Source organism: Mirounga leonina, unplaced genomic scaffold, assembly GCF_011800145.1.
Source record: "Mirounga leonina isolate KUSES-001 unplaced genomic scaffold, KU_Mleo_1.0 Mir_174, whole genome shotgun sequence".
Taxonomy (NCBI): Eukaryota; Metazoa; Chordata; class Mammalia; order Carnivora; family Phocidae; genus Mirounga; species Mirounga leonina.
Window position 1 is genome coordinate 62689441 of NW_023270451.1, and position 18778 is coordinate 62708218.

Genomic DNA, 18778 nt, shown 5'->3' on the forward strand with positions numbered 1-18778 from the left:
CCCCAGGAAAAGATCAGTTTGCAATCTTGTATTTTGTAGATGATCCTGAAGGCTCAGGAGATAGTCTAGTGTCTAGGACAACCCCCAGCCCCAACATACACACACACACACCACCAGGCAATGTAACACTGAGGGGCCATATTCTAGAAACATGTAAGCTCTTTTGAGGAGCCAGTAGAGTAGACTAGAGGATGACACCTAAACCACCGTCAGACTAACCATAAGTTTTTTTTTTTTTTTTTAAGATTTTATTTATTTATTTGAGAGAGAGAGAATGAGAGACAGAGAGCATGAGAGGGAAGAGGGTCAGAAGGAGAAGCAGACCCCCCCCACCGAGCAGGGAGCCCGATGTGGGACTCGATCCTGGGACTCCAGGATCATGACCTGAGCCGAAGGCAGTCGCTTAACCAACTGAGCCACCCAGGCGCCCTAACCATAAGTTTTTTACAACTCTTTCGATTCAACAAAATCTCTCCCTAGTTGGGTTCATACATGAATATAAATATTGAAGTAACCGAGTGTGATGATAAACTGAAAATACTTCAAAGCATATGTCAGGGTAAAATACTACTCTTATTGTTATATATTATTGTATATATTATACATATAGTATTAAAAATTACAAAATAATTAACAAACATTTTTGGTAGGATACTTATGCCCATGGAAGTTCATTTGAGAGTCACTGCTGCCAATGGAATTTTGCCTCTGTAACTCTGCCATCTCTAAACCACTTGCTGATCATCTTCTTCCATAATGAGGGACATTTGTTGGACCAGAGGCTAATCTAACCCTAAACCTAAAACCACCCTAAAAAATGTTGGTTTAGGGCGCCTTGGTGCTCAGTTGGTTAAACGACTGCCTTCGGCTCAGGTCATGATCCTGGAGTCCCAGGATCGAGTCCCCAATCGGGCTCCCTGCTCAGCAGGGAGCCTGCTTCTCCCTCTGACCCTCCCCCCTCTCATGTGCTCTCTGTTTCTCTCATTATCTCTCTCAAATAAATAAATAAAATCTTTAAAAAAAAATGTTGGTTTATCTCACTGGCTATCCAGATACAAATGCTATGTAATTAATACAATCCAATTGTTGAGATTACTGTAATTTAGTAGTAGGTAGTAAACAGATCTTGTTCATGAACGAATAACCAGACTTTAAGATGTTCTTTAGATGTGCACGCTAGTGAAAAGAGCAAGGTCACAAAGAAGCAAAAGCAAAACAAATGGGAAAAAATATCAAATACCCTTTCTCTTCATGTTAGAATCCATCCAGAAACATAATTTGGTTCAGATACTGATGTTCATGTGTGTGAGCATATGTGCAAATATGTGTGCCCACACTGAACTCCTTTCCTGTCCTGCCTCTGTTGCTGGAGGAGCCTGAGGCACAGGCAGCTGAAGTGATAGATGAATCAGCTTTGTGCAGTGAACTGAGAGCGGTCTATGCTGCAAATACCAAATTACTGCCAAACATCCTTTTTGCTTACACTGTCACCGACATGGTGGACAATATTACATTTAGACTATTTTAGGGACCTTAAATCAAGACTCTGCTGTAATAATACCCAACAAAGTAGCAACTTGAGCTGTGTTTGTGTTGATCCTGTTTCTTCCCTTGGCCCCTCTCCTGATATTTTCAGGACCCCATCCCCTTAGGCAGGGTCCTAGGATATACCAGTCAGCAAGGAAAGGAAGAGAATGAATGGAAAGGGACATCTCCAGGATTGCACCATAATCATCACCTCTGCGTTTACATCCCTGCTATGATGCCCGGTATGAAACTTGGCAGCAGAACCAGGGTCAGACAACCACTGCACCCCTCTATTGAAAGAGAAATAACAATGTGGTTCACTGCAAAACGCCCAGGTCTGGAGTCCTGTCACTTACCACCTGTGCACGTGTGGAAAGTTGCTCAACCTTTCTGGGACCTTATCAGTTTTCTTATCAGTCAAATGGTGTTATGTGGAGACGTTGTGTTCGTGAGAGCCCAAGGCTTTCTCATCAGCATCTGGGACGTCCCGCCATTGTCAAAGTGAGGGGCTTTGGATGGACAGTACAAAGATCGGTTTGCCTAAGTTTCTGGTCAGGCAGAGTGTAGTCTGGAATGTGGAGACAGCCTTAAGGATTTTCTGGAAAGGATCTTAAAGCTATCTTTTAAAAGAGAAAACAAATCAGAAAAAAGCCTGAGAGAAGAGGTTGAGAGGCCATCATAGAGAAGGGAGCACTGTCTTGTAAGCCAGTCACTGTCAAAAATGTGAAGGACACAAACCTGCTTGATTGGGAAATTGCTAAAGATCAAAACAACCTCTTAGCCCTGAGAGTAAACTGCCACTGTGAGAAAGGTAGAATGAGAATAAAAGAAGCCTGCACAGGAGCCAAAGGGAGGGCTCTGGGAGGCAGACGCATTGACCTCCACCAAGGGAGCCGAGCCAGGTACTTGCTCATGGAGTACAGAGACCCCAGCTTGAACATCCAGCAGAATAAAGATCAGTGAAGAGTTCAGTCTCCTAATTCACTCTGGAAATGACTTTAGAATCAGACCAATTCACTCCCCAGTATTGTTCAGAGAAAACGTTGGATCTTCTGATTAAAAAAAGAAAAGGGCAGGGCATGTGGCTGGCTCAATCAGTACAGCATGTGACTCTTGATCTCGGGGTTGTAAGTTTGGGTGTAGAGATCACTTAAAAAATAAGACAAAAATGTTAAAAAAAGAAAAAGGCAAAAAAAAAAAGGGAGATAAAACCAAATTATCAAAATCCTTTCAGCTGGCCTTAATTGTGCATGCAATTATTAATAAGACACATTTATCAAAACACTACAACTGTAAGCCCATTCCAAGAAATAGTCTTTAATTGGAAGGAGAACTAGGTTGGCTTTAAAATTAACTATAATCAAAGTGGGTTCTATCTTACCTTCACTAAGAGAGTTATTCCATGCTAGAAAAATAGTGGAAACAATTTTACTCACCTCTCTTCCCTGATGGATTCCAAGAATTTGGAAGCATTGGGGGATGGAAAATGCCATAGTGTTAACAAAGCATTTTTAAAAGAGGTCATTTTACTGGTTCTATATTTCAGCATATAGTAGAATGATATTTATGAGTTATGATTATCTGTTCAATAAAGTCGACCATATTTTTGTGGATTAGAAAATATTATTTACATTTTAATTGTGTTTGGATACATTATCTTTAATAAGCATTTAGTGACTGCATGGAATAGACAACATTTAATAATTGTATTTAAAAGACAGGAAAGTAATTATTTTCCTTATGAGGGCAGGAAAATTAGATAGTATTTCTGTGAAATGTATGGGAATATTAGGTGTACCTGTTTAGGTGAAATATACTGCAATTGAATATCCAATCAGAAATAGCTTTTAATTAAAAAGATCTAATACTCTGATGATAATGCCTTTTAACAAAAGACAAAGACAACACATACATATATTTTATCATGTGATCATTTTCATCATAACACAGCAGTAGTACCAGCCTAGAAAACATCCTCCTGGGGATTCATTTCAAATTACTGAAGCAGCTGTTTCTTCGGTTTAAAATACAATATCCATAACAAGTTCACACATGACAGATGCAAGGTAAAAACTAGATTCCATAGTGTGAGCTAAAAGCAGATGTTTTGAATGAGCATATTTATAACTAGATACAATAAATCTTAGTTACCTATAGTAAGACTTCATGAATACTCTTTTTTAAGAATTTGCTTACAATGTACTTCCTATAGTTCCTTATATTTTTGAGAACTTGGCTTCATTACAAATAAATATTCTATAAATTCTTACGTATCTGGGCTGTCAAAAAAATCCTTGCCCATTTCATGCGCTTCTTCAGGAAAAAAAGTACTGTTAGAGCACTGAAACTTGTTATATTTACTTAATTCCATATATTTTCCCCACCCAATTCATTCCAATTCTAGCGTATTGTGCTGCCGAAGCAAGCACTCCCTACCAAAGTCCTAAAACTTTTTTTTTTTTAATAAACTCATGACTATTAAAAGAGTTTTAGATGGGGCGCCTGGGTGGCTCAGTTGGTTAAGCGACTGCCTTCGGCTCAGGTCATGATCCTGGAGTCCCGGGATCGAGTCCCGCATCGGGCTCCCTGCTCGGTGGGGAGTCTGCTTCTCCCTCTGACCCTCCTCCCTCTCATGCTCTCTTGTCTTTCATTCTCTCTCTCTCTCAAATAAATAAATAAAATCTTTAAAAAAAAAAAAAGAAAGAAAGAAAGAGTTTTAGAAAGACTACTAGAAAGACTTTTCAGTCTTAGAATAAGCAGTTGGCCTGGTGAAATACTACTCTATAGGGTGAATGCTAATATATAATTAAAACTTCAGAAAACTATAAACAATGCAGGCTTACTGAAAATTTAAAGAAGCGTTTGATGATAAGAATAAAAGACTAGTTCTCAGTCATACAGTTATGAATGTCTTCTATTTGATTTTGTTATAGTTGATCGCAACTTTTCCTTTTGTACACTGATTAATTTACATTTCTAAACTAAAGCAGTCATGGCATGGGGAGGAGAAGCAAGCAATCTGGCATCATGAGATGGGGTTTGTGCTCCAGCTTTGCTTCTTACTACTTGTACATCTTTGGCAGATCCCATAAGCTCTCCCATGTTCCGTGACTGTTGTCAGGAATAGATAATAAATCATATACATAGACAACCCCTTTGTAACATATAGTAATTGCATATCCAGGAAATGCACATATGTTCTCAGGTTTTTATAGGTAAATGGCCAGATGTATATCAAAGTATATGGGCAGGCCCCTTCTTCAGTGCTGTTCCCACTATGGCAAAGCATTATATGGAGCTTTATAGGACAGTTAAAGCAAGTCATCACCTCTGCATGGTGCTCTTCATTCTGCTGTAAGACTTCTATGCAGAGCTCTGCTAGATGAAGAACCTCTTCCAGCTTTCTAGCAGGAGGTGCCTGGTTCATGGTCTCTATGTTAAAAAGAAATCATAATAATGTTACCTTGAAAATAAAAAGCCAAACATATTTGCAATGAGGAGACCAGGGTGTTGAAATAGAAAAGAAAGCATATTTTTGAGACATCAGAGATGCAAACAATACAAATAAATACATTCTTTAAAAAAAAACAGTTCATCAGATTGCAGAAAATATTTCACCCACAAAGCAATCACGGGGAACTGCAAGTGCTGTGCCATTTAATATATAAGAACTAACAGATGCATCAGCACATTAGATGCTCAACTTCTGCAACAAACAAGTTATAATTCTCCTCAAGGTCAGAAACACAAAGAGAGAAGATACCACAGTCTTTTCCTTCTCTCTGTATTGTATTACCAATACAATACCATTCTTACCAGATGAGTCATTCCTGACATTAGCAAAAACCATTCTTTTTTGTTGCTACTTAAATTCTCAGCCTGAAATGTCTACATAGTTTATGTTGATCTTAAATTCAAGAAGTAAAAAGTCACTTAAAACACTCTGACAGTCTTCGATGAACTGATTTCCTCCCCTCCTTCCCTATCCACCATTATGTCACCCTCTCTCCTCTATCTGGAGCGGGGTGGGGAGGCATTCTTTAAAGCTGAAGGTTCTTTCAGCATCAAGGCAAACTGGTATAAAAAGGCCAGGCCACAATGAGATTAAGCGCAGCTACCTGAAATTCAGCAACAGAGAAGGAAAAGCAGCTGATTTTAGAGATACAACAAACTGGCAGACATTAGAGGTGTCCTGTGTAATGAAACCGTTTCAAAACTGAATGTGAAGAACAGAGTTTCCAAAAGGGACACTGAAGATAAACACTGAAGATAAACTCTTATATTCATGGACCCTCTCTTTGTCCCAGGAAGGAGGTTGTAAGGAAGGGAAATAAAATTTTCAGAAAAAGAGCTTTTTCTGTGGAACCTAAGGAGTTTTGTTTTTTGGCAATGGACCTTTTCCTTCAACTTCTTCCTAAAACTTCAGCCTTAAATTTGGAGGCTACTCTTTCATTTGCTTGTTTCCAAGGAATATATACAATGATGCAGTGAAACATTGCTTATGGCTGGTGCTTGTTCATTAAACATTTACTAGAAGTTTACTATAGGTCACAGTGTGATAAACACGGGGGTTTCCATCCCCCAACCCAGCACTCATCCTCCCAAACTTCCCTGCAGGAAGAAAAGCCACTGCTTGTCTCCGACAGGGATCAAGAGCAGAAAACCAATTTGCCAAACACCACGTAACTGAGTGTGCCTACAATGTTCTTAGCTGTGAGAAGTAGGAGGAGGTATAAGCCATGCCCCTGATCTTAAACAACTCAGACTCCAAAAATCACTACTGAAAGGATCCTTAGATGTCAACTATCCAATCTTCCATCTGTTTCATGATCACTTCAACATCCTCAAAAGAGAGTGAGGTCAAGGAGGCTCATGACTTTGCAAGACAGTCTACTCCATTTTGGGGCAGCTCTAACTACTAAAGTCTGGTGAGAAACACAAGATCCTTAAGAAAAGTTTGGAAACACTGTAGAGCAAACACAGCAGTAATGTAGGAGAGGTGAGAGAAGGTGGGTTTGGAGGAAGGAATCAGCAGGAAGGTAAGTAGGACCTGAAGCAAGTCATAAAGGAATAACAAATGACCTGGGTAAGTAGAGGATGGGTTTTTAGAAACGACTGTGTGACAGAGACGTGGTGCACTTCAGAGGAAAGGGATGATGATGATGATTACAAATTTTACCATTTACTGAGAGCCAATTAATGTGTCAGGCACAGCCCCAGGCACTTTCCATGCATCATCACACTAATTTCCCCAACAGCTTTCAGTTGCTTGGTTATTTGTCCATATAACTTACAGATAAGGAAACAAGCTTGAAGAGATCAAGTGCAACAGCTAGCAAGTGGAGAAGGTGAGACCTGAGCTTAATGTGGGCTCTTACCATCTCTGCCCTGCCCTTGCCTGGCTGGAGTACAAACGTGCTGGAGAATAATGGGTGATGAGCCTGAGGTCAGATTGTGGCAGGCTTTAAGTAAGATAATAAGTATACTAGATAACCAAGTCCTATGTATAACTTAGAGCAAGTGTTTCTTTGCAAGGCTTCAGATTAAATTAATTTTAGGAAAATGTATTTGGGGTTGTGTAGAAAAAAGGACTGGTGAGGTTGTGCAACCTGGATCAGGTCTAGTAAAATAGAGAACTATGGGAAGATGGTAGTGGGAACAGAATAGGAAGGTGCAGGGATGCTCTGAAGAAAGAATTTGCAAGCCCTTGTGAGTAACTAGAAATTGCAGGCCATAGAGGAGAATGACCCTGAGGTTTGGAGACTGCGTGGCTCAGGAAATGAGGGTGCATGGTTGATGAAACTAGGGAATGGGTCTTCAGTGGGACATTCCATATGTTTTAGGACTAATTTCCATATATGTATTAATTAAGTATTCTAAACTAAAAAGATAAGCATTGCAAAATCTGCACATACAGGGAGTTAAGATATTTGGATTCTCTGCCTAGAAAACTCCTACACATCATTGAAGATACAACTTGAATGTTACCTTAAATGTGGGACCTTCTCAAAGTTCTGGGGCTGAATGAGTTGCTCCTCTCTCTGAGCTCCCCTCTTATGGGCTTATGAGCCTGTTACTCGACTGTGCCCAAATCAAAGTCAGAAACTGGGTCTCATTATCTTGTGCCTAATGAATGTTTGCTGACAATGCAAGAACACAATTTTTTGGGAAAAAATGTGTTAAAAGTAAAATCAGTACCCAAATTATTTCAATTACCTTTGTGTGCGACTGCAAAGAGCTCTTGTCACTAACATGCACCAAAGGTGGACTAGTCAGCAAGTCCACAAATGAAATGCAGCTGCAGTCTGAGAATAATGCTCAAAAAAACTGATGAAGGCTGTATCCTTAAAGTGTTAGAGAACGACTTCTTTGTAAAAGAGTTCTCAGGTTGCCTGGGTGGCTCCGTCGTTGGGTGTCTGCCTTTGGCTCAGGTCATGATCCCAGGGTCCTGGGATCGAGCCCCGTGTCTGGCTCCCTGCTCAGCGGGAAGCCTGCTTCTCCCTCTCTCACTCCCCCTACTTGTGTTCCCTCTCTTGCTGTGTCTCTCTCGGTCAGGTAAATATAATTAAAAAAAAAAAAAAAAGAGTTCTCAAAATAATTTTTAATTCTCAAGAGCATATCACTTTATTTCACTTATATTCCTTAATTTTTCCATCTTTAGATTCAAAGTGGTGAATTAAATTGAGAATTCTCGACCCAAGGGATTTAGGGATTAGGAATAGGTTTTAGGGTGTATCCTTAAAATTATATGCTAATTTCTGTGTAGAGAGGCATTTGGGGGCAAGAAGGATCATAACTCTCACGTTCTCAAAGTGGTCATAAGCCAAACAAATGCTAGGAAAGTCACTGAACCTTATAATTTCTACAATTCTTTCTAGCTAATAAATTCTATGCTTCCTATAAATATAAATGTTGTGCTTTCTCGACATTGGATTATATTGTTTAAACATATTTCTATGTTTAGATCATGTGTTTTTCAAAAGGAAATAGACAACAATATTTGTTTTTATCACAAAAGAAATTATTTTTCCTACCAACTTTAGTACATTATTTACCGAATCCTTACAACCATTCTGCAAGTTAGATAATTATGGCCCCTATTTCCAGATCAGGAAAAAGAGTTCTTGGAGAAGTTCAAGAAGGTGTCCAAGTTCATACAGGGCACTGAGACAGGATTAAAATCTTACCTCTGATGCCAGGTAAGCAGCAATAATGCAAAGACTTGAATTCTTCTTCATTTTCAATTCTTTGAATAACACACACATATACACACACCAAACTGACCGTATATACTCAACAGAAACTTCTGAAATGGCTGAAGGTTTCAAGAGTTTATAAAGTCACCATATCCTTACCAATAAGTATGCAGTAATGGAGAATAATCACAGAAACAACCTGAAAACTTATTTCTGTTTACGAGTGAATATGTCAAAACCAGCTTTTACATTTGACACTGTCTTAAATAAAGCTCTGAGAGTACACGGTGTTCTACTGAAACTTAAAAACAGCCTAAAACATTTTATTTTTCCTAGACTAAATTTATTGAGAGGAGAACTTTGTACTTGAGCATAATGGCCACTCTAATACTTTAAATAAATAGCATTTTATCAAGTACACTGGGTATGCCATCTCTGGCTGTCACTCATTTGACTATTGCCAAGAAGTTAAATGCATTTTATAGTCAGAACTCTAGTAGGTAACAAGGTTATCAACAACCCCATTAAAAATCTGAACATTGAATATTTGAGAATTCCTCCTCAAAATGTTCACTTTCACTTTTTGTAACATTTTCACAGTATTACAGATATCTCTATATTCTTCAAGCTTCACACCAAGTTGCTGATGATTGTAATACATTTCAAATTATTAATAACATTTAAAATGAATATGCCCAGAGTAGCGAGGTTTCTTCATGACTTTCAATGCACTGATCTTAGGTATGATCTTTCTTCATTTTGGAACACTTTTACTTTTTTACAATAATACTCCCTGGCTGTTCAAAGCAATTCCTTTTAATTATACTTCTGTACATTTAAGAAGAGGCCTCACTTGAGAGAAGGTAGGGAGGTGGGGAGACATTAAGAAGACAGCTTGGCTGTTTTGCTCTGGTAGGTTTTAATTCTGCTCCCCCATTGCATACTTCCAGCACATTCTCCCCAGCTGCCTCCCTTCCAGCTATTTCCCATCAAAATCTCCAGTGGCAGATACACAGTAATGCTCAGAGTGCAGGTTGTGAGGGGACCTGGGAAAAAGACCAATAAGATAATTTCAGTCCTTTTTTTCCATATAAGATATGGAAAAATTTGTAAGATTTTGACCTTAAGTCTTACAAACTCATATCTATACTTGCAACTAAACAAAAAATAGAATTCAATAATAATAATAAAAAAAGTTTGAAAATTCCAGTTGGTGGGGGGGAGAATTTATGATGGTGGATTGAAGGACCATGGCAATAACACCATCATAATATTCCTCTTCCTTGCATCTAGGTCATGATAACCAGCTAGAGTGCATCAAAAAGTAATTCCTGTATATGCACTAAGATTTCTTGCTTGGTTCTTCAACACCCTGATTTTGTGACCCTGAATTTGATTCAACAAACATTTATTGCCTAAAAGGTATTGTACTAACAACTAAAGGGATACAATGATGAATAAGGTAATGTTTCTGCCTTCAAGAATTTCTGTATCTTTCTCCCTAACCAGATTATAAGGTAGAGGATAGCTACATATCATCTGTTTTTATTAAATATGAGGAAGTTCTGCTATAAAGCTCTGATAGAGAGTGAATTAAACGCACTCAATATGCAAGAACAGCATTATTATCTTGCATGAAATAGGATCAAAGATACGTCAATAGGAAAGTTTTAAGTTGCTCATGGATAACATATGGAGATCTTCAGAAAGAAATGTTTCTTTTAATAGGTAATGTGCTTGAAGTCAGAAACCTTAGATTAGAGAAAGCTAGCAGCAGTCTAACATTGAAGGCTCCCACCTTTCTCTTCCTTCTGTCTGAAGAAAAAAAAAAAAAAAAGAAACACACTCTTCTGTTGCTTCTCCCTTCCTCTAAAGAATATCAGATAGATGAGGAGAAAGCCCTGACACTCAGGAGGGAACTGAGGTGAGAAACTTGTAAGACTTAAGGAGGAGCAATAGGGATAACTGTGGGTCCTGAGGGGAAAAAAAAGAAAAAGAGGGAAGTGGGGGAGGAAAGGCAAACATGAACACTATGTAGGGAAAGGAGACAAAGGACCACAGCTTGGAAGGAGTAGGGAGATCAGCAACATAGAAGCATTCGCCTGGGATACACTGTGAGACCCAAGCAGTGAAGCTTTGCCTTGCTAGGTTTAAAAGATCAAGAAAGTTGGGCCAAGGGTACGACATCTGATTTCTTTTACCTGGAACCCCAAAGGTCATCCAGTGGCAAGAATGATCAGCATCCACCCCATGGACTGCTGGTTGGAAAGCTTATCTACCCTCAGACCTGGCTGAGCAATGGTAAAATGGATCCCTCCATTTCCTTGTGCTGTCCCCCTCTACCAAAGTAGACAGTGACTTCTTCCTCTTTTCTCACCTTACAGAAATATAAGGCAACACCACACCTCTCTCTCTCTCTCTCACACACACACACACACACACACTCACACGCACTGCACACTGCTTTGGGCATGTGTTCCAATGAGATCAGAAAAGGTTCCATCTGAGCTACTGCTCCATGTTGGATGTCTTCCATTTATAAAGCCCTTTAGACCTAACTGATTCAGGGAACTTCTACTGGCCCCCGATTCCGTCCTAATTTTAACCTTAATTCCTGTTGGTGTCAGTGTTCTCCCCTTTTGCAGGATCCAGACAGATGACTCAACTGGAAAGTCGAAACTTTTACTGAGGTGTTTTTCTGACCCATCCTCTGGCTCTAGCCACAGCGAGCTGTGGTAACAGAGTGGCCAGAGCCTAGCACCACTAGGTGCCTGTGAGTCCTAATCCTGGCCAGACCTCAATACTTGCGGGACTTCTCATCCTGCGAGCGAAAGGAGGGTAGGAGATCAAATACTTTCTTTCCCATTAAGCAAAACCACCCCTCCCTCTCCAAACCTGCCTGCCACATTCAGAACTTGTGACGAGCTGATTCTGGGGGATCTCTTTTGACTTAGTCACCTAGAGGAAATAGGATGTAACTTGCTAAGAAGACTGACTCAGAATCCAGGGGAGAAGGGGTTTCTAAAACTAAACTCCATTTCCCCAACTCTTCAGGGCCAACCTGACTCCAACTTGCCCAATACCTGACTCCCCAAGACTTGATACTGTATCAATTAATGCAAGAGAGTAACCTAACATTGACCCCTTCCCAGTTGGTCTGACTGCAACTTATTTTTTTTTAAAGATTTTATTTATTTATTTGAGAGAGAGAGAGAGAGCACATGAGGAGGGGGAGGGTCAGAGGGAGAAGCAGACTCCCCGCCGAGCAGAGAGCCCAATGCGGGACTCGATCCAGGGACTCCAGGATCATGACCTGAGCCGAAGGCAGTCGCGTAACCAACTGAGCCATCCAGGCGCCTGTCTGACTGCAACTTAAATGCTAGTATAGTTCTAGGAGTTCCTTTAATCAGTGAATGGAATACCTTCTTTATAGATCTGTGGTTCTCAACTTCAGCAGGCACCAGAACCTCCTGGAAAGCTTGTTAAAACACAGATTGCCTGGCATTGCTCTTGGAGTTTCAGATTCAGTAGGTCTTGTTTAGGACCCCAGAATTCACCTTCCTAACAAGTTCCAGGGAAATGCCAATGATGCTGGTCTGGGGAATGCACTCTGAGAACTACTAGGGTCTATGAAAAATGAATTTATAAGAATTTTATTTATTTTTTAGAGAGCGAGCGAGAGAGAAACAGCATGAGAGGGGAGAGGGTCAGAGGGAGAAGCAGGCTCCCCGCCGAGTGGGGAGCCTAATGTGGGACTCGATCCCAGGACCCTGGGATCATGACCTGAGCCGAAGGCAGACGCTTAACCATCTGAGCCACCCAGGCGCCAGAAAAATGAATTTAAATACAAAGGTGACCTGTTGAAACTTCAGATTATTTCCTCCTTTACATCTTGTATAAACTTCATTTTAGGGGAGAAAGGGGACTTTTTCTGTAGAATCTGAACACGTTTTACTTTTCTGTAATGATATTCCAGATAGCATAGCGTGCATATTTGAACAATTCTGTGTGAATGAAAATATCTAGGATGTTATGGCCTCTGTACAACTGTTTAAGATCTGTGAGAATACTAATACCACAGAAGTTTGAAAACAAATAGGTCTGTGGCCTGCTAATTCCTAGCACCCCTCTGGGACCAAATCATTTAATGACCCTGTCATTTAACACAAAGTTCCAGGTAATACCTCTTTGGAATTAACCATGCTAATGATGTAGTACTTCGGAATAATTGTCCTGTGGTGACAGTCACATTAACTACTTTACCTGCATTATCTTGCCCACCAATAAATTCATTTTTAAGCAAATGGTCAACTGTAGAATTGGCCACTGGAGTATATAGGCCAATAGCAGCCAGACTGGGAGCCAAACTGAACAATCTGCAGAAGCCAAGAACAAGTGGAGATCCAGGAGTAATGGGCCATAAAAAACCAGATACATACGTGAGATGAATGTCAGTGATGCTTTGTGAGACTTTCTTTAGGAGGAATATGGAGACACAGTCTCCTCTTAAGATCTTAAAATAAGGGATGATGGCGATAGAATTAGAGAAACATCAGTAGGCTTTAATATGTAGTTTAACAGTCGTCACAGACAACTGTTGTGATTTTATAAGAGTGGAGAAACACAGACACCTTGGTTTGAGTTTCATTAAAGTTGTCCTTTTAACTACTGAGACCCTGGCTCTCAAGTCTGTGAATCAGGAAGATCCAAGATCTCATAGGAAAAAAAAAATCATTACAGTGTTGCTGGCTGCAAGGACTATGAAGGCTTGAAAGAGAAGAAAACTCTCTACAGTGGATATTTAGCTAGCTCTGGTTGGCTCTGGCTGGACATATGCTGCAGGATTCTAATGACAGCATAAAAATTTTCCACTGGCAATTCTACCTGCTAATTGTATAACAGGGGTTTTCCTAAAGCCTGGTCTTTAGCCCTGATATATATCTACATATCCTCCGTATTGTATATATCTATCATATATATGTATACCTCACGCTGATATATATTCAGCAGCTGAAACTGATAAATGCTCTCCTTGGTATTACTGTTCTTTCTACATACATTGTATATTTCCTCTCAATATAATTCAGATTCAGAAATTGAAAACCATCAGAATAATCTCAGTTGTAGTGACTGCCAGGCCAGTACTAAATTATCACATAATTAAAGTCTATAGCATCTTAAATCTCAGGCCTAGTTCTTCTTGTCTTCTAACTACATTTACTTAAAACAGTCTTTCCATGGTCATTTGTTATATTCATGCATCAAAGTACCATTACACCTCCATACTCTCATTCTCCTTCTGCCCCTTAAACTCTCTTTCATTCTCAAGGAGAAGGTCTGCCATAAACAATGGGAGTCAGGCAAGGCAGGATCCCATGAGGTAGTGGGGATGAAGATGTTAGGAAATGGGCAATAGGAGGGTGAAAGGGACTGCAGAGGCTGCACAGCTGGGAGGCAAGCTGAAGGAGAAGGAAAGAAAACAATATGAAAGATACACTTTGAAAAGATTTGTAACGTTGGGTGCTAAGAAATGAGTCCAAGATCTTGATGTCTATATGTATCTCTGTTTCCTTTGACATAGAAGAAAGATGTGTTAGGGCAGCCAACTAATGCGTTAGTAGTGATATTTGATGCTCATATTTGGACAATGTCTCCTTGTTGGACAGGTGTAAAGACCAGGTGTAGAGAGGAGGGTTGGGCTTAGTGATATCTTGAATATTTCTACAGTTTTAACATCCTGGGTTTGCTGGCCATTATGAAAATGTGTGTATACAAAATGTCTCAGGGATATTTTACAGGTTTATTTTTCTGAAATAAAAAAAATCTGGCATTACAAACACTGATTAGGCCTTTTCATTTAGTGCTTGAAGCTATATGGCCACTTAGTTATGGCCCCTAAGGAATGAACTCTAATTTCTAAAACTATTCATCTGTCCAGGCTCTGAGTACGTACAAACTCTGTTGAGAAATAAAGAGGTAAAATCTGTCAGTTTGCATTACTCTGGTTTTGTCCAATTGGAAAAGACTCTTGAATACACCTAAACTACTCAGATTAACAAGGTGCTGCAGAAGCCACACTGCTCTATGTCACTCGGTTTACCTGTTGACACATGTTAGTAAATAAATGAAAAGGTCACCAATCAGTTGGTTTCAAACTTTGGATTTCGAGGATGATAAATTCTACCAAATTGCTCATGAAAGAAAGAAAACTTGCTATGTCAAGACTGCATTTATCTGTGCATCACATTCCACGTAAAAGTAAAAAAAAAAAACCAAAGCACATACACACACACAAATACATGACACATTGTCAAGTGAGTGGAGTAAATGGACATCATTTCTGAGACCTTTTAGGGAACAGGTGTTGAACACTCATAATGAGATTTCTATGCATCTTCAGAGGAATGAGACAAGATTCCAGCAAGAGCTGTTCAGAGTGTTATAGATCACAGCTGAGGGAATAAGTCCCAGTAAGGGGCACGCCAAAGGAGACATAAATGCTTTGTTTTTTTTCAGGAGGTGCTTATGCTCTCACTAAGAATTCCTACAGAAGACAAATATTCATCGAAGAGAAGCTTTTGGAAGAATATATATATTTTCCAGATCCTGGGGAATATGGGATATATTCAATTAAGTAACTCCTGATGCACTATTTTGTGTGGTTACTTTATTTTATGAATCTTTTTCCTCTGGCAACGGTGAATCAATATGATTTGCTTTCAAGGCATCACTTCAGAGGGAGCTAAGTATTTTTTTTCAAGCGTAGATGGTTAGCTGACAATTCTATGTAGAAAATGAAGTAACTAAAATGGCACATGTCATGTTTTATAAGAAAGTTAAAGCAATTTTGCTTCAACTCAAATAGGTATCAGATAAACTTTGAAAATCATCAAAGAAGTGAAAAGGTAAAAACATTAGTTGGGGATAGTTACAATAAAGAGAAATACTAAATCCACAGTGGTTGACACTGACTTCATTACACTGAAGTTTCTGACTGCTCTGGAGACCATGTTTCTATCAGAGAATGATGCAGTTTTTTTTCCACTAAGTAAGTCCTTCTTTTAAAAAAGATTTTTAGGGAGAGAGCATATGCACATGTGTGGGCAGTGGGGAAGGGCAGAGATAGAGGGAGTCAGTCTCAAGCCTCCCAACTCAGTGCTGTGCCCCCTCCCTGCAGGGCTCCATCCCAGGCCCCTGATATCACAACCTAAGCCAAAACCTAAAGTTGGGCCCTTATCCCACTGCACCAGCCAGTCCTTCTTTCTAACATCTCTGAAACAGCCCATCCTTTCCCCACTAACTTATGTTCCTACTTTATTATGGATGAAGCATAGCAGGCTCCTATTTGTACATGAGTCTACTACATTCTTCTTCACAGGATTTGGTGATGGTTTTGTATTCTTAGTGTCAGGCAAGGCAAGTCTTCATACACCTTTTTTTCCCTTAAGTTGACTTATTTAATAGCCTTTATTCTTCCATTTAAATTTATCATGTTTTTTTTTTTTTTTTTAAAAACTCTGGAATTCTGATGGGACACTGCAGTGAATATATAGATTAATTTGGGGGAAAGTTTATATATTATACTATCAAGTCATTCCTCTTAGGGCCTGGACCATCTTATATTGATTTTTTTTTAAAGATTTGAGAGAGAGAGTGCCAGAGTGTGAGAGCGTGTGTGAGCAGGGGCGGGGGGTGGGGGGCAGGAGTGAAGGAGAGAGAGTCTTTTTTTTTTTTTTTAAAGATTTTATTCCTTTATTCATAAGAGACAGAGAGAGAGAGAGAGAGAGAGGCAGAGGGAGAAGCAGGCTCCCCGCTGAGCAGGGAGCCCGATGTGGGACTCAATCCTAGGACCCTGGGATCATGACCTGAGCTGAAGGCAGTCGCTTAACCAACTGAGCCACCCAGGCGCCCAGGAGAGAGAGTCTTAAGCAGAGTCCACACTGAGCACAGAGCCCTGACCCCGGGCTCGATCTCATGACCCTGAGACCAGGACCTGAGCTGAAACCAAGAGTCGGTTGCTTAACCTACTAGAAGACACAGGCGCCCCTGTCTTGTATCTACTTAGATTACTCTCTATAACCTTTCCTCTAGGAAATTTTACATGCTTTTGGCAAAGTCAATTCCTGGATGCCTTACAGTTTGGTTACTGTAAGAGATACTTTTGTTTATACTTTTTAGCTAGTTGATCTACGGTGTGGAACAGTGGTTCTCTGAGTGTGGTCCGTGGACCACTGGATATCCCTAGGGCTTTTCAGGGATCTGTGAGGTCAAAATTATTTTCATAATACTGAGATGTTTTTTTGCCTTTTTGACCCTGTTGATGTTTACAGTGATGAAACAAAAGCAATGGCAGGTCAAACGGCTATTACCTCAGTGCAAATCAAGGCCATGGTGCTAAATTCTCCCCTCGCTGGGTTCCTTACCCCCACGCATACCAGAGAAAAGTCAGTTTTACATATAAAAGTCCTTGATAAAACAGTAAAACAAACTTTATTGAATCTCTGCCCTTCTTGAGTACACATTTTTAAATACCTGTGACAAAATGAAAACTTTGCATAAAGCACATCTGCATACTGAAGTGGAATGATTGTCTAAAGGAAAAGCGTGTGATTGAGTCTGGCGGGGCACTGTCATTTTCAGAGAACCATTTTTAGTTGAAAAGACTACTGATGGACAAAGTATGCTTATTTAGACTTGGGGATATTTGGCAGACATTTTCTGAAAAAAACGAAATCAACCTGTCACTTAAAAAAACAGTATTTGTTGCTAATATTTTGCATATATGCTCACAGTGAAATGGGCCTATAATAATGTTCTTTTGTTCTACTGCCTTTATCAGGTTTGGGAATTAAGATTATATTTGCTTCATGAAATGAAGTGGACAGCTTTCACTCATTTTCCATTTCACTGAACTTATTTTGTATAGGATTTGTTCCTAAAAAATTTGGTAGAACTCACCTCCAAAACCAACCCAGGCTTAGGGATCTGGGAATGGGAGGGTTCGGACAACTATTTCAATTTCTTTAAAACTGATTAGCCTGAGTTTCATTTCTTGTGTTGATCGCACCAACACAGTTTTTCAAGAAATGTATCAATTTCATCCAGATTTTCAATTTTTGTCTTTGTTCATAATACTCTTCCATTATTTTCTATATCTCTTGTATCTCTTGTTATTTTCTTTTCATACTGTATTTATCTGCATTTTTTCCCTTACTCTAATGAAAGTCTATCTTACTGTTTCTATTCTCCACATCACTTAGCTTTCCTTTTACATTGTCTACATCTTTTGCCTTTCCTACTGCCTTCGCTTTGATCTCCCAGATGACTAATAAGTTCTTCATCTGTATTCATCCTGTATCCAATGCTTCTTACAACCATATTATTTTCATACCTAATATTTCCATTTGGTTTTTCATGATTCTTGTTCTTGCATATTTTTAGAATTTTCCTACATGTCCTTGAGTATATATATTACGCTTAATTTCAATTTTTGCTCATAAGAATAATAAGTTCTAGATGATAGATATCATTTGTCTTTTATAAGGGCTGTACTCCTCAGGCGCCTAATTTTATTTTTTAAAGATTTTATTTATTTATTTGTGAAAGAGAGAATGAGAGAGAGCACATGAGAGGGGGGAGGGTCAGAGGGAGAAGCAGACTCCCTGCCGAGCAGGGAGCCCGATGCGGGACTCGATCCCGGGACTCCAGGATCATGACCTGAGCCGAAGGCAGTCGCCCAACCGACTGAGCCACCCAGGCGCCCTAAGCTATTGCATTTTTTTTTTTAAGATTTTATTTATTTATTTGAGAGAGAGAATGAGAGAGAGCACATGAGAGGGGGGAGGGTCAGAGGGAGAAGCAGACTCCCCGCTGAGCAGGGAGCCCGATGCGGGGCTCGATCCCAGGACCCTGGGATCACGACCTGAGCCGAAGGCAGGCGCTCAACGACTGAGCCACCCAGGCGCCCCTGGAGTCTAATTATTTTGATCTGAGAGCTCATAGCCATTCAGATAAACCCAGGATGAGATGGTGGGCGGTGCTTGCCTGTGTTCTTT

At 39.8% G+C, this 18778-nt stretch overlaps 1 protein-coding gene across 11 annotated transcripts in view; it reads right to left on the reverse strand.

Moving 5' to 3' along the window:
* The window catches only part of CADPS2 (calcium dependent secretion activator 2), a 516958-nt gene that overhangs the window by 84836 nt on the left and 413344 nt on the right, over positions 1–18778 (reverse strand). For all 11 annotated transcript variants that reach the window (XR_004682085.1, XM_035021019.1, XM_035021016.1 and 8 more), the window contains one exon: positions 4856–4959. Coding sequence is in view for 10 of the 11 variants with exons in the window: in XM_035021019.1 (XP_034876910.1) it covers positions 4856–4959 (104 nt within the window). In the remaining variant the exon portion in view is untranslated. The remainder of the gene's footprint in view (positions 1–4855; positions 4960–18778) is intronic.